Source organism: Condylura cristata, unplaced genomic scaffold, assembly GCF_000260355.1.
Source record: "Condylura cristata isolate star-nosed mole 26May11 unplaced genomic scaffold, ConCri1.0 scaffold00023, whole genome shotgun sequence".
NCBI classification, from domain to species: domain Eukaryota; kingdom Metazoa; phylum Chordata; class Mammalia; order Eulipotyphla; family Talpidae; genus Condylura; species Condylura cristata.
Genome location: NW_004567124.1, coordinates 2,233,100 through 2,253,490, shown reverse-complemented (window position 1 = coordinate 2,253,490; position 20,391 = coordinate 2,233,100). Strand labels below are relative to the sequence as shown.

Sequence of the window (20,391 nt, the reverse complement as noted above, 5' to 3'; positions counted from 1 at the left end):
TCTCTCTCTCTCTCTCTCTCTTTCTCTCCTGGTGATGTCAATGTATTCTAGCCTGAAAGAAAACAAAATTTAGAGTGTCCTTTATTTAAATACTTTTCAAAATGTTCTGGGGGGGGGAATGGTATGGTTACTTTAAGAGTGAGAGGTCTTGGATAAACTTGTTAGATGAAATAGATGAAACACACACATTATAGGCTTTTAAATATTTTTCAAGGCAACCAAATGCATAAAGATCAGTAGGAGAAGCTGGAGTATTTCTCAACTTATAGAGAAAACAGGGTAAGATGAGAAGTAAGAAAATCCCTGAGAAGAAAAAAAGGGGGATTCACAATTCTGATAGACAGAGATTTAGTTGTTTAAAAGTCCCTCTGCAGTTTTGCCAAGCCACAAAAACAAAACAAACAAACAAACAAAAACAACAGAAAGTCAGCTTCCTGCTCATTGAAGGAGACAGAGAAGCTCTAAGTTTTAATGCTTCGAGTTTTCTGACCTGCTCAGTCTGCAGTGATAAAGAGAACCACAGATAAGCCAGAAGAGGAAAAGACACTGAAGTTCATAGCTCTTGAGGGAGCTGGTGAGGGGCTGTCACTGAACATCAGACAAACCCTGGAAGCAAAATGCAAGGCAAGTCAAAAGATTTGAACCAAAGGCTTAGCTAAGCTGGTGTGTGTTGTCTCCTGTTACAAGGTAGAGATGAAAAAGCACTAAATGAATCAGAAGTGTTAATAGTCCTTAAAGACTGACTCCAAATCCAGCAAGCTTTTATATGCACAATTGCATCTCTATGTCTGTTTGGGGAGGGGTGGAAGGAAATTCCACTTTCCCTGGGTGCAGGATGACAAGTGGCAGTGGCCACCTAGGTGGGCAGCCAGCAAAATGCCCAGTGCCAGCCTGGTAGGCCAGGGTCTTCTTTTACCCACAGAAGCGCTTTCGTAGAGTTGACATATTTTATGTTTGAAATGAAAACATAGAGGAAAAGAAAACTATTGAAAATGCCAAACCAGTGGTTAAATTGGCAGGATTTAAAGTGGCTTATTTTGAATAGTAGTTGTTGAAGAAATACAGATGTAATTAGATTCAGCTACATGGCGATTTTTCTAGCTGTTAGGAAGGAGCTTCTGGATCCCTTTAAGGATTTTACAGACTGATAGCCTGAGGTCAAGTGTTTGGTTTTAGTCTTCTGAAATGTAAGGCTTTCCTTTTCCTTGATGTCCATTTCAGCAAAATAATATTACTGTAATGCCTGTCAGTCTCTTTGCTTAGCAACACAACCACGAGGGATTGAGGAAATGAAGAGAGAAAAGTGGCTGTTCTTGGGGTAAATGAAAAAGATCCTAAATACAGAAAGGTGGATGTAGGTTGAGAAAATGTGTCTCTTAAATGAAAAAGAAAACTGATGATGAAAAGGAAAATTGAAGTGATGAAAACTGAGGTTCCCAGAGAGAAAGGATAACTGAGAAGGGTCACAGGGGCGGGGGGTTTCCTCACTGACCCTGTGCCAATGTGGAGCGAAGGGGCAGGCCACTGGGTAGAGGAGAAGGGGTGGGGAGGCCCAGGAGGAAGACAGGAAGGAAGGGAAGCGGGTAGGGACAGGTGGGAAGGAAGGTGAGTGGGAAGAGGGAGAGAGGGGGAGGGGTAAGGAAAAGGCAGAGGCCAGCTCCCCATCAAACTTCATGGTATTAATAAAGTAGTACAGAGTCTGTGTGGCCAGCATCTAAACTGCTACCCAGTTGCTACTTAATACTTATTTGTTGAACATTAAGTGAATAAACTAACAGTTACCTTTTGTATAAAAGAAACAAAGCAGAAAGTTTATCTTTTCTGGCCAGGGTCGTTAATTAATTGCAAAAGTGGGTTAAAGCAGAAAATCACATAAATGATAGACACATACCTTTAACAGTTTACTTTTAACTTAAAACACATGTACATTCACTCACCACTTTTCTGATGTGGGGCCAAGGACTTTTCTTTGAGCGGGAACCCCTGATTGTCTTTCTTGTGCAAACCACACCCATAAGCATTATCTAAGTTTTCCATTTGGGTTTTTTTTTTAAAGTGGAGTGTGAATTTAAAGACATTTGCAAAGCAATCTGAGTGGCAAATGATTCTAGATTTTTATTATTCTTACCCTAATCATTTACAGTTGTCTCATCCACACCTAATTTGCCAGCAGTTTTTTTTTTTTTTCTTGGCCCCTTGCCCTTATTGAGTCTTTCCAAGGCTTCATTTTTGTAGAAACAACTAACAGCTACTCTTTCTCCTTGTGCTCTATTTCATGGGTCTGTGGACTAGTTGAATCGTTTCTATAATAATCAAGCAATTGACATAAGCAGCTTTGAGAACATGGGTCATTCTATTTGAACACAACTCCTCTGGCGGGAGCAGAAGAACACAAGTGCACCAGGGGAAAACCTGAGGAGGTTTTTGTGGGGAGCCTGGTAGGAGTCAGCTGGATACTAGGCATAGAGGCTGGAGAAAATAAATAGGTTTTGGAAGTGTGCCCTGGCAAAGCCCTACCTATAAAATGATGGCAAACCTTCAGGCGGTATTGATTTTTCTTTTTGCCTGGCATAGGCCTGCACCTGGACCATGTCTTCATCACTCAGACTTGATTGTGGGATTTGCTAGAACATTCCGTACCAAAAAGGGTTCCATGGTGTCAAGGTGTGATCACTGGGCTGCCAACCTCCCATTCCACGTGTACCCGTGTCAACTAAATACTGTGGGTTGATATTGACTTCCCAGGGATCAGAGCCAGTGACTCCAACTTATAGAAATCTTTTTTTCAGGACTGTCTTCCTCTTTCTAGTTCTTCCACTTTCCCGACAGAGAATTCTGCGAGGCACTTAGAAAGTACGTCACTGATGGAAACTGTTGTCATGGCATCTCTTTAGTAACTGCTATTTCCTCCTTCCTTTGCTTCTTTCATTCCTCTCACTTCATTCTACCCTTCCATTTTTTTCAGTCATTGGCTATTTATTAGCTGTGAGTCTGGACCAGGACTGTGCTGATGGATCTGATAACTACAAAAGTGCATATCAGATGCCATTTCCTCAAGAAAACTGCCATGGAGTAGGGGGATTGACCATAGGATGCTGTGCCTTAAAAAGCTGTTCTATGACAGAACACCTCACTTTTCCAAAGGAGCCCGTTCAGAAAGGTCACATGCCTGCAGGAGCTGAGAACCTGAAAAGAAACAATAAAAGGCACATGCAATTAGAATCAGTGTCTGTAAGGCCATGCTCCGAAAATGGAAAAGGTTAGCTTCATGGAAGCCACCAGGCTCTTTCCAGTCTTGATTTGGCTACAGCTTGGGGGCTACAGTTGTTGAGGCCAAAGCTGACCAGAAGGGGGCCGACTAGAGCAATGCAAAGCTTCATGGGTAATACAGTGAGCAGAGACTCACAGCAGGAAGGAGGCAGCAGAGGCCCGCGGTGGGGCTCAGCAGCCCAGATTTCCGGGTCTCTCTGCCTGCGCTGCGCCATCACCTTCCGGGGCACAAATTGATATTCACATTGGTCTCTCTGAGTTACCTAAAACAAGTTACCTAAGATCAGCATATCCTATGTAAGAATTAGGGAAGTTCCTTAGGATGCATATTTAAATTTTGGATTCAAATGGTTAGCTTCAGTTATCATAAAATGTAGCGCCTTCTCTAGTGAGACTGAATCAATGGAGTTTTATTGTGACTGTTATTTTCTGATTCTAACCAATCACAGAAAATAAAACAGATGTGCAAAGTCACAGCCTCTTACTGTGGGGAAGAAGACTGACATGATAAAAATGGCCCATGCCTGGTTTCAAGTTGTGATGGTTCTAGTCAGGCCCCAGAGCATGGTGGCTGAGGGGCAGCTTGTAGTCTGACTACTGGCAGTGGAGTCAGGCTTTGCCACCTCATAGGTGAGTGCCCTTTCTTAGACTTAGCCTCTCTGTACCTTAGTTTCCTCCCCTGCAAAGTGGTGTAATACCAGTGCTCGAGGAATGGACATTAATCCTGGGGGTGACCATCATTTATCTCTGGCTGATGTCACTCACCACCCATTGCTCATTCTTACTGTCTTTCCTCTTGCTGGTGTGAGAGGAAGGCAGACTCCGAGCTGGACATGGTGAAGTGCACAACTAGCAGACATTGCTGCTCTCCAGAGTACAGTAAGTAGATTTTCATGGTCAATGATAAGATTTTGGGACTCTTGTTTAGGTTGGTCAGATTGCTCCATAAATACTTGTTAGGTGTTATTAATGGAAGAAGAAAAGAAGTAAAGTTGTTTTTGTTTTGCTGTTTTCCTTGTTGTGTTATTTGATATGCTCAAGTAGTGTTGAGGACATTGGGGGTGCGCCCGCACCTCTGAGCATGACCCACTCTCCCTGAAGTTGAGACTGGTTGGGTAGCGGGATGTGGAGAGGAGTTGGCCAAGGCAAAAACAGAAGCCCAAAACTGGGTTCCAGGATGTAAATCTGGTTCTGAATTTCAATGAGCATTATTTTCTACATGAGGAAATGAAATGATGGAGTGTTTAAAATCTAGATCTGTGCTGAGTAAATGGCAGAGCATGCATTTTTCCTGCCCCCTTTCTGATTGGTGTGAAACATTGGGTTGTTTCAACTGCAAGGTGAATCAGAAAGTCTTGGTAGGAATGTGGCGCCCCTCCCCCGCCCTGCACTTGGAGAGGAGTGTGTGATTTGTTTGCCAAAGGCCCTGGTAGCCTTCAATCTGTCAAAACGCTGCAAGCTGGGAGCCGTTTGCCAAAGCAAACTATCAAAGTGAAATAACACACGAGTTGTGCACACACACAGATACACACACGCTCTTCCAGCCCCCAAGCAGTAATTTCCAATTGGGTCAGGAGGAACAAGGATTTGGTCTAGATTGTCGGTGTTTTGAAGAGGTGTGGGCATAGCGACAGAGTGCCAATTAGATAGGTATGTCTGAGCAGGGTGGGGTACCCTAAAACTGTCTACTGAGCAGGGGTGGGAAACTTCCAGCCCTTGGCAGAGGCTCCTGTGGCCCCTGGGGTTATATATTGCTCTGGCTGCTGTTGCGGCAGCCTAAAGAATAATTTCCCCTTTGGGGGAATTTATTCTATCCCATTCAGAGCGGAGTCCATTTAATAACTTAGACTTTATTCTAGAATGAATTTTATGGGGTACCCCAATACACTTTAAGCTTTATAGGAACCAGCTCAATGAAAAAGAGAAGCATTTGAACATCAAATTTACCTTTTGATGCATTTTTGCAACAAGAGACACCAACAAATATTTTGTTGCTGTACCACTTGTAAATCCTATGAGGATGAATTTGGGGTCATACAGAAAATCAAAAGCACAACTGACTTTTATAAGTACCATATAGAAGAACTTTCAAAAGCCCCTAGAGATACCCTGGGTGTTTTGGAATATGTTAATTTGCACTATTTCCACTTACTTTGAAATTTTATGGGTTGGAGAGATAGCAAACCATTTCATTCAATAAGTGTAGGTCTGACTATATAGCAGATCCTTTGCTAGGCGCTGGGGATAAAGTAGTAACAAACAAACTCCCTGACCTCATGAAACTTATATCCCAGTGGGTGCAGGGACAAAGGTAAATGAATAAAGACCAAGAAGGTGAGCTAGTAAGTAGTATGGAGAGCAGAATCAGGCTGGGCTGGGAGAGGGGGACTCTCTTCTGTGGGGTCAGGGAAGCCTTGGAAAGAGGGCAGCTTTGGGCAGGCAGCTGAAGGAGATGAGGGAAGTAACTACAGAAAGAGCTAGCAACCTGGCCCATGTGGCTTCCTGAGACAGAGAAAAACCTACAACTCTTTCTTCTTCCAAACTCTCACTCCCTCTCCCACCCCCAACTTCCCCTGAAAATTATAGAAATACAGGCAGGATAAGTGGTTGTGTAAAACTGCATTACAAATATGTGGCTCAGGTGACTGCCAAGAGTTCTGTGGGGCTGAGGTGTAACACATTTATAGAGAGCTGTTTGTTTTTTTAAGGAAACCACACCAATCTGTTTTTCTTTTTAAATGAGTAAACAGTGCCAGAATGCATTACAAATGATTTCTATTTGTAGGCCTGGGTTTCTGATGCATTTTCTTACCCATTAACTCCTCGGTAGGGAGGAAGGCCTGGCAGGTTATATTACTCCCATTTTACAAATGAGGAAACAGAGGTTCAGAGGAGACTTAGCCAAGGCTATGGAACAAGGTGAACCAGGTACTCAGATGCTAGAGTTAGTGACCACATGTGTCATGGTTTAGAGGAAGAACTGGACCCAGTAAGCAAACAACTAGGAAATAACCATTCTTTACCCACACCCATGGGGTTACAGTACTCTGAAAATGCCCCCATTCCACCCCTGGAAGACATTGCCGATGCTCTCCTGGCCCACAGGTCAATGAGCAGCCTCATTTTCAGTTATCAAAAAGTCCAGTAAAGGTATGTGTATGTTTGGAAGGCGATGGCTTTATTGGTTGAATGCCTGTCCTCCTGGTACATAGCTTGGCAGTGTTAGTCTAAGACATCCGTAGCTTAACATTTACACTTGCATCTCTGTTGTATGTTGAGGAGCACTCTGCATTCTTCAGCAAGAACATTTCCATTATAGAAAATTTTATGGGGATTGGCCTTGTTCCTCAGCAAATCATAAGCCAACTCTCATTTTTTTTCACCACTAACTTCATGTTCCATCTTTCTAAATAGATCCCCTACTTGAAGGATCTTGTGTATTTATATATTAAATTGAGAAGAACATCTAGCCAGATAAAGCAGTGTCAGCATCTCATCCAATTTAGAGCTTCTTTCTTCCCCCATCCCAAAATGGAAATGACCTAGCTTCGGGTCCCTATAGTGGAAAAGAATGGGGTTCCTGATTTTTCCACACTCCTAGTTCTCCTCCCTGACCTCTTCTTTCTGCCATTATTAATTTCTCTGGCTGGAACCAGGGGGAGAAATAACTGGATAATGAGGGTCTCAATAGGATAGGTGCCTACTGTCCTCGGGTGTTGCCTCCTTTGGGCTGGCTGATGTCTAGTTCTGGGTTCTCTTCTCTCAGGGCCTGTCCTGCTGTGTGTGCCCTGGTGCAGGCTGTGCAATATTCCCTGACCCCTGATGACCTTCTGGCCGCTTCTGTACCCCAGGGATACATACGACACATCACCTCTCTTTAAAGTTCATTAGCGCTGGCAAGCATCTTCTTTGATGGGGTCCTTTGTGGACAACCTGAAGCCCAGTGTATTTCCATGGGCTTCTGGTCCACAGGGCAAGCCCAGCCTCTCTGCCCCTGCAAGCCCCAGAAATACAGGGAAGGAGCCCCAACTTTTCCTCCTGCATAGGGGAGTGGAGGACTGTGCTCATGTCTCCTATACCCCTCTATGAGGAAGGATGTGCCTCACAAATTCTGTGCTCCAGTGTACTCCTTACAGCTGCAGGCAGGTCAGAGGCCCCCTGCAGGACCCGGGGTGTGACAAGAGCAACACCTTCTCCCATCCTAAATGGATACCACACATGCAGTCTTTGCCTTTGGAATGCGTGGGTCTGTAATGCTGCTGATCCCCAGCTTTAGGGGGTCGGTCACAATGCTAAGATGACAGAAGGACACATTTGACATCCTACATACCCAATGGCCTGGCTTCTCCTCCTGCCCACGGTCTCTAAGTCGTCTGTGGACATCAATCTCTGAGGTGCTCTCGGGACCAGTGTTCATGTTCACATAACATAGAGGCTCAGATAGGATTTGGGATACTTTGAGGTGGCAAGAGCTTTTCGAACTCCATGAGCCCTAGCCTGCGTGACCAGCCTGACTATCCTCATCTCCACATAATGAATTTTTCTTGGACCAGAGATATTTAAGTCTCTTGATTATGATGGAAGCCTCCGGAAGGTTGGGAAGCACTGGACTCTTTAACTGCCCTCAGAGTTAAACTTGAAACTAGGACTCAAAAAGCAACTAAGTGGGGCCAGTGTCCTTTTTGCAGGGATGCTTTTAATAATGCAGTTGATGATTAAAATCTTGGACTTTGGGGCGTTAAAGGAACTTACAATACTTCTCTGCTGGAATGGTGGTGGGCTCTTTCATCCATCATCTTCACTGATCCTTACAGAAGATGAGAACTTTTAGGCTCCAGTTCATCAATTTCCCTATGACCCTCCAGTGTAGTGGTGGAGTTGAAGTTCAGCCTGGGTGTATCTGCTTCCACAGCTTCATGCTCTCCCACCCAGCTGCTATCTCGGGCCAGCTGGCACCTGTAGCCACACCTTCCTCTTATTTGATGGCAGGACCTGGCAGGACTGGCTGGTGCCAGTGGGGCTTAACACAGACCTATGGCACATGATGGGCAGAAGAAAGGTGCCAAAGAACGCCTGGGGTGGAAGAACAGAACTTCCCTGGCCAGGCGCAGAAGCCCACTCTTACCTTGACCTTTCCCCATAAGGACCAAGACTGCACCAGCACATACCCTGTGGCAAGCATGGCGTCTTCTCTTACCCGTCCTCCCCAAACCTCCAAGCTGACTTCCCTGGCACTTCCCACCTTATAAGGGACGAGACCTAGCAATGCTGCTTGGATTTGATCCCAGGTCTGGCCCAACCCTCAGCATTGTGCTGCCTCCCGCCTGCCCCTGGGGTTGGCCCTTTACATCTTCACTGGGTCACATCCAAGGCCTCTTCTCTCTCTTCCAAGGAGGAGACAGAGAAGCTTTGTGCCAGGGGTTACTGCCTGGAACATACTCACAGTCCTGCCTGTTGCTGTTTTTCTTTCTCAGTGTCCTGAGTTCCCTCTTGCTGCTTGGATTCCAGCTCGTCTACTCACAGCCCTCTAATGAACACAGAAAGGTAAGCCAAGGATGGTCACAGGCTTTCCTCTCTGCCCAAGGGGCTCAGATCGCTCTAGTTACCACCTGAGCTTTGTTCTACTAGGAGGTGAGTCCCCTCTGATTCTGGAAGGTGGTAGCACTTATGGAATACTCGGCAGCTTACTTGTCCTTCTTAAGCCTCTGGATTAAAGATGAAGCTGGTTCCCAGAGTGAGTCTCTGATCCAGCAGTAATGCCGGTCTTCCAGCCTCTTACAAAGGAGATCAAGGAGTGGTCCATGAGAAGCCTGTACACATGGGATGGTGCAGCACCAGCTAGGAGCTTCCTGCCATCTAAAGGTGCCTGCAAGAACAGGGGAGCACATGCTTTGAGGAGCAGTAGCTACTGCTGTGACACTAGCTTTGTAAGAGGGCCACTGATAGGGAGCTTGCATTTTTGGTAGGATGACACTGCCCACCATCACCCAGGTGGGGTGATGGGGGCTCAAGGAAATAGAACCTGGCCCATTCTCTTCCCCAACATTTCCTGCAGTGACTCCCTTCAGCTGAATTCACCAAAAGGCAGAAGAAAATATGCCCTTGAAAGCAGTTCTCAGAGGCCAGCATCCTGGGCCACAGGACTGGGGAAGAAAGCTGGACAGAGTATCTGGCTGGATGAGTAGAGTGTCAAGCATGCTTCCCTTCAGGCTCTGTAGGCTCCATAGTCCCTGACCCACTCACTGTCACCTACCACACCTACTGCTGTCTTGTGACACAGCAGGTGAGGGATAAATATTTCCTAGACATAGATGAGCCAAACCTGAGAAAGTCCCTAAAATTCCTTCTGCTACCTATGTGTTCCTCATGTGTGCATATAATTAAATGCAGACACTGTAAGAACAGTAATAGATCAGCCACTATGTCTAAGTATGACTGGCTTGATTGGATCCTTTCCTGAGGGAGGGTTTTCATAGGGGACGTTCAGAAACAGAGAGGGTTGAGAAAGGAAGAATTTGCTTGTATCTGACCCTTCTTGGGGGAGACTCTTGATGACCCTATCCAGTTAGTCTAGTTTACTTTAGGTGTGTGGATTATGTTCTGGTTTTGTTTTTCTGGGCCAGACAGAAGCTTGTTTTGCAGTGTGTCTCCCACTAAGATGTCAGCTCCAGAAAAGAGGGATCTTGCCTGTCTTGTTCACTACCATTTTCCTGTCTCCTGGAATACAGCCTGGCATGTTGTAGATACTCAAAAAATACTTGTTAACTTACTGACTAAATGAATGACTAGAAAACCTGGCCAAGGTCTAAACAGCCTTTTGTTGAGGGTACTTGGAAAGTTTTACTTCTCTCACTCATAATCAAGATCTCACTCCAGATCACTCATAATTTCAAGATCAGAAAAAACAGCTATGACTGCTTCAATATTTATGTCTCCCCTTCAATTCATTGAAACCTCATCCCCAATGTGATAGTACTTGGTTGCTTATGATTTAGGAGGTGATTAGGTCATAAGGGTGAGGCCACTAAGGCTGTGATTAGTGCCCTCATTAGAGTGACAAGAGAGCTTGCTGTTCTCTGCTCTCCACCTGTGAGGGCATCACCAGGAGCCTGCAACCAAGAAGAAACACCATACAGACACCCTGCTTTCAGACTTTAGAACCTTAGAACTGTGAGAAATAAGTTTCTGTGGTTTGAATGCCATCCAGTGCATGACACTTCATTTTAGTAGTCCAAATGGACTCAGGCAGAAATTAGTACTGAGAAGTGGGGATACTACCATAACAAATATCTATAAATATGAAAGTGACTTTGGAACTGGCAGTGGGCAAGGCTGGAAGGGTGTGAGATGCATGCTGGGGAAAGCCTAGTTGCTTTGCGTGGGCTTTTAAAGATGATTCAGATGAGAGCCCAGAGGAAAATGAAGAAAGCTGTGGAATAGGCCTGTTTCTTCAAAGAATAGTTAAATAACCTAGGACAGAATGTTCATCACAATATGGACAGTAAAAGCCATTTTGATGAGAACTTAGGTAGAAATGAGGTACCTATTATTTTGAAACTTGAGGAAAGGCTATCTGTCATAAATTGGCAAAGAATTAGACTGAGTTGTACTCAATTTCTGGTGTTGGTAAAAGGAATAACCTGCAAGCAATGAAATTATATATTTAACTAAAGCAATTTCTAAGCAGAGTTGAAGGAAGAACCTGGTTTCTCTTCACTGCTTTTGGTAAAAGGCAAGAAGAGAGAAATGATTTAAAAATGAATTATTAATTGGAAAGGAAGTAGAACACAGAACTTAAAGATTTGGACAATTCCCAGTCTATCCATATTAAAATTTGAATGAGAATGTCTGCTCTAGAAGGAACATTAAGAGTATGACTGAGAGATCTTTGATAAAGAGACTAGTCAAAAACTTGCCAGAAGACAGGAGTTATTGTCCAAGGTCATGGAATAAAGCAGAAGAAGCCTTTCCTGTGCCGTTGGGACCTTGGTTCACCCTGCCCAGGTCTTACGTGGTGGTCTTTACTCTTTGGACCTTGGCATTGTGCTTCTCAGCTGCATCCAGTGCTGTTCTGGTGGCCTCAGGGTGCCTATCCCTGAGAGCTGCAGTAAGAGCAGCTTAAACCTAAAGCTGTGGGGCAGGACAGCCCAGTAGGCTAGGGCCCCACCCCAGTGGACGTGGAGGCTGAGCTTTGAGTCAAAGAGGATTATTCCTAAACATGAAGATCTAATGGAATTTTCTCCACTGGGTTTTGAACTTGCTCAGAATCTGCCATGCCTATCTTCTCTCTCTTTTCACCTATTTGGAATGGGAGTGTTTGTCCTATGCTTGGCCAGCAGGCCATTTTGCATAGCCTATTTGATTTCATAGGTTCATAGCTGGAGAACTACGCCTTAGAATGAATCATACCTTTAGTCTCATCCATATCTGATTTAGATTATATTTAGATGAGGTTTTGGACCTAGGGTTTAAGCTTAATGCTGGAACACGTTAAGACTTTCAGAGCTATTGGGATGGAATTAATGTATTTTGCATGCAAGAAGTACTTGCCTTTGGTAGAATGTTACCGCCTACCAAATTAAGGTTTTGAAAACACAGTGAGATGGTGTTTGGCACCTTCAGGAGGTAATTAAGTCATGAGAGGGTTAGTGACCTTATAAAAGAGATCTCCAGAGAGACCTCACCCCACCACCCCCTGGTGCATGTGAGGATCCAATAAAAAGACAGCAGTCTATGCACTCAGATGGGAATCTGCTGATGCCTTGATCTCAGACTTCCCAACCTCCAGAACTATGAAAACTAAATTTCTGTTGTTTATAAGCCACCCACTCTGTGGTATTTGCACAGCATCCAGAACAGATTAAGACAACTGTCTATATTCATTATTAAATTACATTATTTATACTGTTTGAATTTTGGGGGTTGTTTATCCTAATAATTAAATCAATCTGTGGGTGCTTTTCATTGTTGCTGTGTTCAAATAGATTATCATAGTTGAAAATATTTCCAGTTGATAAGTGGTCAATTTTCTTTGTTGTCTTAATTTTCAAATTACTCTGGGTGATATACGCCTAGCTTGAACAAAAGGTTCAATATGTATTGACCTCATTTTTCTTAAAGTTTTTTTTCTGAGAAATGAAAAAAAAAAGGTTCACCACTTAACTTTACAGAATTGAAAAAATTGAACAAAACAATCACATCTTGGTGAGAAATGAGCAAGACTAAGATGCTCATGGTCTGTTCCCACCCATGTACTTACAATTGCAAGATACAACTCAACCTCAGGATACAGCTATAGTGGATTACTTACAAAAGGGTGATTGGGAGGAAAGAAAATGTTTCTATGGCCACTGATGGTTGACTGTCCTACCCCAGAGAGTGTCCAGTGTCTGGTATAGTTCAATATGTTACAGGGCATGTTGAATACACTACTGGGGGCTTGATTTTGAAATCTGAGCTGGTTTTGAAAACAGGTCAGGTCCGAGCTCCCCTGCTGCTCATGCAAGAGAGTATTGTCCCTCTGCTGGGAGCAGAATCCAACTAATCAGCGGCAGCCAGGCACGTCAGGTGTGGTAGTGCTGAGGGAGCACCACAGTGTGGCAGCGTCACAGTAATCTGAAGCTGGGCTGGGCAGTGCCAGAGGATCACGGCACCAGTGTTCACAGCTCTGCAAATATGCTGAGCATAGGCCTGTAGCATAGGCCAACGAAAGCAGCTGAAGCACAGGTCTCAAAGGGCACAAAGGGTCTGTGTTTAAGGTCCTTTCAGGAGAGAGTCAACCTGAAGTTTAGTCATCTTCTGAAACTTCTTTTTAAGCTGAGTCAGATCTTCTTCACTCCCCCCTAGACAAGTCCAGCCTTTCTTCTCAAGCTCCCTGAAGCCTCTCCAAGCTTTGACTTGTATACTCTTAAGGGGAACTTGACTGGTACATTTAAGACCGATTCCAAGCCAGTTGTTTCAGAGACTTGACTGTAGGCTGGTGCATGCTTGAGCCTAATCAGTACCAGTGGGCGCTCAGACCTGACCTGTTTTCAAAACCAGCTCAGGTTTCAAAACCAAGCCCCCAGTAGTGTGTCCAACATGCCCTCTACCATCTCATGCCAGACCTAAGCAAGCAAGCTCTGAATGGTGCCAGGCATGTTCCAACATGACCTGCATGTCTCTAAAGCAGCCATTTTAAAAAATATATTTATTGCATGATACTTCATTTTTATACGATGTATAATTTCCTGGTCAAATTACCACTACCAGTTTACCTGGGCCCTAACACCATACACCATAGTCCTTTGTACTCTCTCTCTCTCTCTCTTTTTTAATCTCTTTTTCACCTTTAAGCCCAAAGCTGGCTGTGCCAGGTGGACTGCTATGGTGTGGGTACAGTCCAATCTGATGCCACTGAGCTAGGGGCCCCAGCATCTTTAGAGAAGCAGGAGCCATGAAGCCTACTCTTGCATTGGCATATTGTACCTCCTTGGCAGGAACTGTTAAGAACTCTGCAGTAGAATGATAGACTTCATATCTATCCTCCAAATCATTTATTGACTTCTTTACTTGGAGAACATATTTTTTAGAACAGTTCTTAAATAAAATGGTATGCATTTTGGCTGCCTGGGTAATTGCTATTCACCAGAAAAGAAAGGATGTGATGCTTTCTTAGGTGATGAATTTCTTGTTGATGTTTTTCCAGAACTTTACAGAGTTGTAGCTGTCACTCTGTCTGGTTATAACCTCAACCCTGGCAGCAGAAGCAGTGCTGGCAGTATCTGTCTTCCTGTAAGATAAGAAATAAGGAGATACTTAAGAAAAGAGTAGCCTGCAATAGTTCCTCTATAAATGAGTGGTTGTATATTTTCCATTTTGGGCTACAGAGTCTCTTACAAGTACTCAACTCTGGTTCTGCAGTACAAAGGCAACCATAGACAATATGTAGATGAATGTGCTTGGCTGGGTTCCATTGAAACTTTATTTACAAAACAACTGATGAGTGGTTTTGCCAGAAGAGAGAGGAGTTAATTACAAGTCTTTGGGTTTTAGAATTTGCAGTTGGAAAGCCTCCTCCTATGACTTTAAGGCACACAAAAGGTTGAGGTGAAGTGTATTTGTTCATTAAAACATAAGTTATGATTACTATCAGTTGATTTCATTACTTAGATAAGTTATAATTGAATTCTTGTCGACCCATTGTTTTATGATAAAGTCCACTCACAATCTGTAGCAGAGTATGGCAGAAAGAATTAGAAAACCATTTGTGGTTAATTCTTAAGGGACAGCATTACTAATTTGTGCATGTTATAATTTAATATGCGTATGAAAACCACAAAAAAGGCATCTCTTTTTCTTTTTCATTACAAGAGCATGTCCAACTTTAGCATATGGAAACATTTCTACAGTATAAGTTATTCTGGGGAAAAGACATAATTTGTAAATGCTGTCAAGTAAACTATGCATTTCTAAATGCTGCTAGGGTGACTGGATATATCTTTGTAAAAACTGTCCCATTAGAGCAGGAAAAGAGGACTCTGGTGTAGAGTGTAAGTAGCTCTTTCCTGATATTTATATCCAGAAATCCCTTTTCCTCCCATAACATGGATAGAATCACAAATGATTGCCTACCCTCTGTTTCTGGTAATTATCTGAAGGCATTTGACAAATGATTACATTCACTTCTTAAACTTTTTGTGACTATTTGCAGGTATGGTAAAATAAGAGCCCGGGAAAAAAATAATTAAAACCAACAAAACCCATACATTATTAGTCAAGGAATATATGTAGATTGTAGGAAGCTTTTAAGTTCTCAAAGCTGCTTTAAAAAGTACTCATTCATTTAGTATAGAGAAATTAGAAAACTGAAAATCTAGAGGGAAGGAATAAAAATTCACTCTCAGGCCACCAGCCAAAGAGAAGTGTTCTTCAACCAGTTATTTATAGAAATTTTCAAACAAAAAATAACAGACACTAGAGCATGAAGTAAGGGTGAAGTAAGGTATTTGTTTTGCTAACTAATCAGCTAGTCACAGAGCAAACAGCAGGGACCTTGTAATGCCTTAGAGCCTGTGATGACTGCAGCAGAATAGACAGCCAATGGCAGCAGATTACTTCTTGACATGCAGTTGGATATTAAACAGAAAACCTTCAGAAGGGCAAAAAGAAGCTTTAGTGAATATAAATCTTATATTATGCAGGGCCCTTCCTAGTGGTTCAGTGGGTTAAAGGGCAGCACTGTGAAGCTATCCACAGCCACTGCAGCACAAGTTTGATCCCTGGCCAGGGAGGTGACCCACACAGTGTGGCAGACCTCCCCAGCGGTGTAATCTCAGTCGATCTTCCTGTTCTACTCCCCACTGTCTCTGCACCGCTCTCACCCTGTGCACCTCTGGCCTGTATTCCAGTTCGTGTATACACAAATACATAAATCTTTTAAAAATCATAGATTATGGCTACTGCATTAAGAAGGAGAAAACAGTAATGCTTCCAGAAGAAAGCATATGAAATATCTTCATAATTTGGGGACAGGCAAGGTTTCTTACATAAAACACTAGCCATTAAAGAATTGGGCTACATTGAAATTGAAAACTTTTGTTTATCAAAACATTCCATAAACAGAACGGAAAGATGGGCTATAGGTAGGGTGAAGATATTCACAGCAATATATTTGACAAATATTCACTTTAAAAATATTTAAAAACCCTACCCAACCATTAAGAAACAGTAATCAGTTCAATTTTAAGATAGGCAAAAGACTTGAATGAACACTTCCTAGAAGATATGCTGGTAGCCATTTAACACATGAAAAGGTGTTTATTTAAAATCACTGGAAATGAGACATCACTAGAATGACTTCAAATGAAAAACACTGATAGTAGTCCCAATGACTAGTGAGGATGTGAAACAACCGGAACTGTTATACATTGCGTATGCTCATGGGAGTTTAAAAAACACCTTTGGCAAACTGGTAGCCTATCTTATAGCTAAACATATGCCTATTCAATGACCTGCCTATTCTTCCTCTAGGAATTTCCCAAGAGAAATGAGTGCATGTACTCACCAAAATATGCATGAAATGTTCATAACCACTTCGTTTATAATAACTCAAAACTGGAACAAGTCCAAAGCCTATTAACAAGAGAATGGAACAAAATACAGTTTATCCATAAAGATGACACTATACTACAATTAAAAAATAGGCTTGTTGCCAGCCAAGATGTCACAACAGAGATTGCATTTACTTTCCTACCAAGAGCTGTTACAGAGGGCCCACCACTTGAGAGGCAGGGCATGGCATCTTTGTTGGTGCCATTCTACCTTAGGGCACAACCTGTGCCAACCCTGCCACCAGCCCCAGCTCCTGCAGCCTGCAGGCCAGTACTGTGGCAGCAGCAGTGGTGGGCATTTGCGAGTACACTGTCTATGGGTGGTGCCCAAACTGCCCTTGGCAGGAGTTGCAGGGGTTCCTTCAACCTTCACCTGGAAGGCACATTGGGGCTCGGAGCTGTGGCTCCCACAAGCTGCAGAGAGAGAGGCCAACCTCAGTGAAGGTTGGGTCTGGGAAGGCACTGAGATTTTCCTTTGGAATTTGGAGCCAGAGTCATGAATGGACCAATAATAGTCAAGCTCAGTGAAGCAGTTAAGTTTGAGCTCTCCAGATACAGGCAAGGGTTTGAGTTCATGATGCACATTGAAAATGGAGTGAACTTATCAGTCTTGAACTAGCATTAGTAAAGCAGGATTGAGACATAATCCAGTCAGGTTTGTAGGGTGGGAACCCTGAAGATATAAAGGAGAGGAGGAACTAATTTGATTCATTCAGCAGACAGCCTCTGAAGAGAAAAAGATTCAACCTATGACTTCCAAAGAGGAGCGATCACATGGTTTGAGGACAGGATTCAGCTGATAATCTCTGCAGAATTTGCAGACTACATAGACTCTGAGACCTTTGCAGAATTCTAGACCTTTATAGACTTCTAGACCTCAAGACTTCCATGAACATTTTCAGAGACCCAGACACTGCACCTGCTTCTTGGCCTGCCTCTGACATCATTTGCAAGGAGCAACATTGGCCTAGGGGGTGGTGTCTCAAATTGCTGTTTGCTTGGCTTAAGCTAACAGCTCACAAGACCTGTACCAGCGGAGTCTCTGACACCACCTCCTGATGACCAGTGCTCACTGGCAATACTGACCAGTGTAGGCTAGCATTGATGACAAGTGACAACACTCTGTGTCTAGTAACCTTTGAGAGCTGTCCACTGCTTCTGATTGTCCAGTGCCACCTCCTGTTGAGTCTGTTGAGTGTGACACTGTCTAGTCCAGCATTTGGTGCTGTCCAGCCCCACCTGGGACCACCTCCTTCTGCTGCCATGAATTGGATCGTGGTTCACTGCTTACCCATGTGCCACCAGCTCCATGCTCTTGTTGAAGGGACAGCAGCCTCTGTTTGGGACTATTGTACACAGCAGAACTGTCTGGGGTGAGACAGAACGCCACTTGTGGTCTTAAAAACACTGGTATTGCTGTTTGAACCTGAGAGTTCTCAGTGGGTATGTGAGTATGAGGGTGAGAAACCACAGTGACCTGTTCCCCTTCTTGGGCAATGTGTTATGACTAACAAATCACAAAAGCAATATTGAAAGGGTCAGAGTATTTCTAAGTAACTTAACTAACCAAGAACAAAACTCAGGAATATAGAAATACAAAAATATCCAACACCCAACAAAATAAAATTTAAGATGTATGACATTTAGTCAAAAATTACCAGGCATGCATAAAAGTAGAAAAACATTTTCTATTAACAATGATGAAAATAATCAATAACTTGAAATTAATTCAGAATTGACACAGATTTTAGAATTTGGAAACAAAGATATTAAAAGTTATGAAAATTATATTCCATATATTTACAAAGTCAAGTATAGGCATGGAAAATATATATATTAAAAAACCCTCATCAAATTTCTTGAAATAAAAACAATAAAGTCTAAAATGAAAAATGCACTGATGGGAATAATGGCAGATTAAATAAGGCAGATGAAGAGAGAGGTGAATTTAAAGGTATAAAAATACAAACTCTCCAAAATGAGAGAAAATGGTAAATCACAAATTTTTTAAAAGAGATTTATTTATTGGGCATACAGAATTGGGGTACAGGCCAGAGGCAGTGAGAGGATTTACCAGAGACAGAGTGGGGAGCAGAACAGGCAAATCAACAAAGCACACTGCTGAGGGGAGCAGTGGGTGGGTCAGGAGAGGTCTGCTGTGCCATGTGGTCACCTCCAGGGTGGGGATCGAACTCATGCTAAAGTGGCTTTAGCTTCTTAGTGCTGTGCTTTAACCCTCTGTGCCACCAGGGAGGGCCCCCTTTTTTTTTTTTTTTTTTAAATGAACAGAGCATCAGTGAGCTCTGGGGTAATTTCAAGTGGTCTTGTATATGTGCAATATGTGTCTTGTATACAAAGCGAAGAGAAGGGAGAGGTAATAATTTTTTTAATATTAAAGAACTTCCTAAATTTGGTGCCAACTATCAAGCCAAGAATATCTATGCACTCCAGGCACTAGATTCATGAAGAAAATGTCACCTAGTCAAACTTCAATCAAATTGAGCAAAATTATTAATAAAGAGGGAAAAGTGTAAAGACTCAGAAAGGTTTTGAGAAGATCTGAAACCCATTCTTGAACAAAAAGCTCTCAGAAAAGTAAGAATAAAAGGGAATTTGCTTTAACCCAATAAAGGCACCTACTGAAAACATATATCTATTCCATGAAAGCCTGAATACTGTCTTTTCAAGATCAGGAAAAGATAAGTATGTCTTCTCTCACTCTTCTATTCTATACGGTACTTGGAAGATCTAACCAACACAATTAAAATAAATAAAATACATCCACATTTGATTAGAAACAGCAAAGTTGTCTTTATTTATAGGTAGCAAATTTGTAGACAATCTGATAAAATCTACTTTAAAAAGCTACTAGAATAGGTGACTGGATATAAGATTAATATGCCAACAAATCATTATATTTTTATATATTGCCAATGAACATAAGAAAAATAAAATGAGAGAGAACATCAGTAAAATGAAAATATGAAATACGTATGGATAAATTTGAGCAGAGGTGTGAGACCTGTGCACACATGACTATAAGTATTATTGAATGAAAATTTAAAAAAATTAAATAAAGAAATACACATTTGTAAGTCAAACTCACTATTGTTAAGATAACCATTCTCTCCAAATAGATTTATATTATCAACATAATTCCAAGAATTTCCCAATATACCTTTTTGCAAAAGGTATGTCAGTTATAAACCTCAATGAATATTTTTAAATGAACTACTGATATAAGCAACAATTACATGAATATCACATGAATTCACTGGATGAATTTTTCTTATTGACCATAAAAAGTCAGACATAAAAAGTAACAAAACTATCATTACATTTATATTTAATTCAAGAAAAATACAAAGCTAATTTATGGTTAAAAAATAAATGAAAGCAGAATAATGGATACCTATGGGAGGAGAGGCATTGACTAGTAAGAGTTGTGAAACCTTCTGAAGCATTGGAAATATTTTATATCTTGAACTAGGAGGTGATTGTTTAGGTCTTAAAAGTATATATAGTCATACAGTTTCAATGTGCATGATATGACATTTATGTATGTTATTTGGGACCAAAAACATAAGAGAGGAAAAGCAAGACTAAGTGCATAAAATTCCAGTATTAACATGGCAATGGAAGTGTATAAAATTCCAGTATTAACATGGCAATGGAAGTGTTTGGAGCGCTGGGAGATTACCCACTGATTGTTGCCAGAAAACAAGGATGCTCTTCAAAGAACCTTACCCTCGTTAGCAAATGGCCAGGTATAGGACCTTCACAGAACTGGAAGCCCACTCAAAAGCAAACATTGTCTTTCACAGTCACTGCTCGCAGGTCTCTGTTTCCAATGGCATAAATATAACTGACTGCTTCTGAAAAATTAAGAGTATGTCTACTTATGTAATGAAGAACTTAAAATAAAAATGATCTTATTAAGGACTAGGAAGAATGTCGAAGCCTTCTAGTGAATAATTTATGGTGTGCCAAATCTGTTGGATTTATTTTATTTTTTTTTTTTTTAAGATTT

The 20,391-nt window shown here is 42.2% G+C and overlaps 1 protein-coding gene across 1 annotated transcript in view; it reads left to right on the top strand.

Moving 5' to 3' along the window:
* The window catches only part of THSD4 (thrombospondin, type I, domain containing 4), a 478,159-nt gene that overhangs the window by 2,605 nt on the left and 455,163 nt on the right, over positions 1–20,391 (top strand). The window contains exon 2 of the mRNA XM_012728805.1: positions 8,745–8,814. Within this exon, the coding sequence (XP_012584259.1) occupies positions 8,745–8,814 (70 nt within the window). The remainder of the gene's footprint in view (positions 1–8,744; positions 8,815–20,391) is intronic.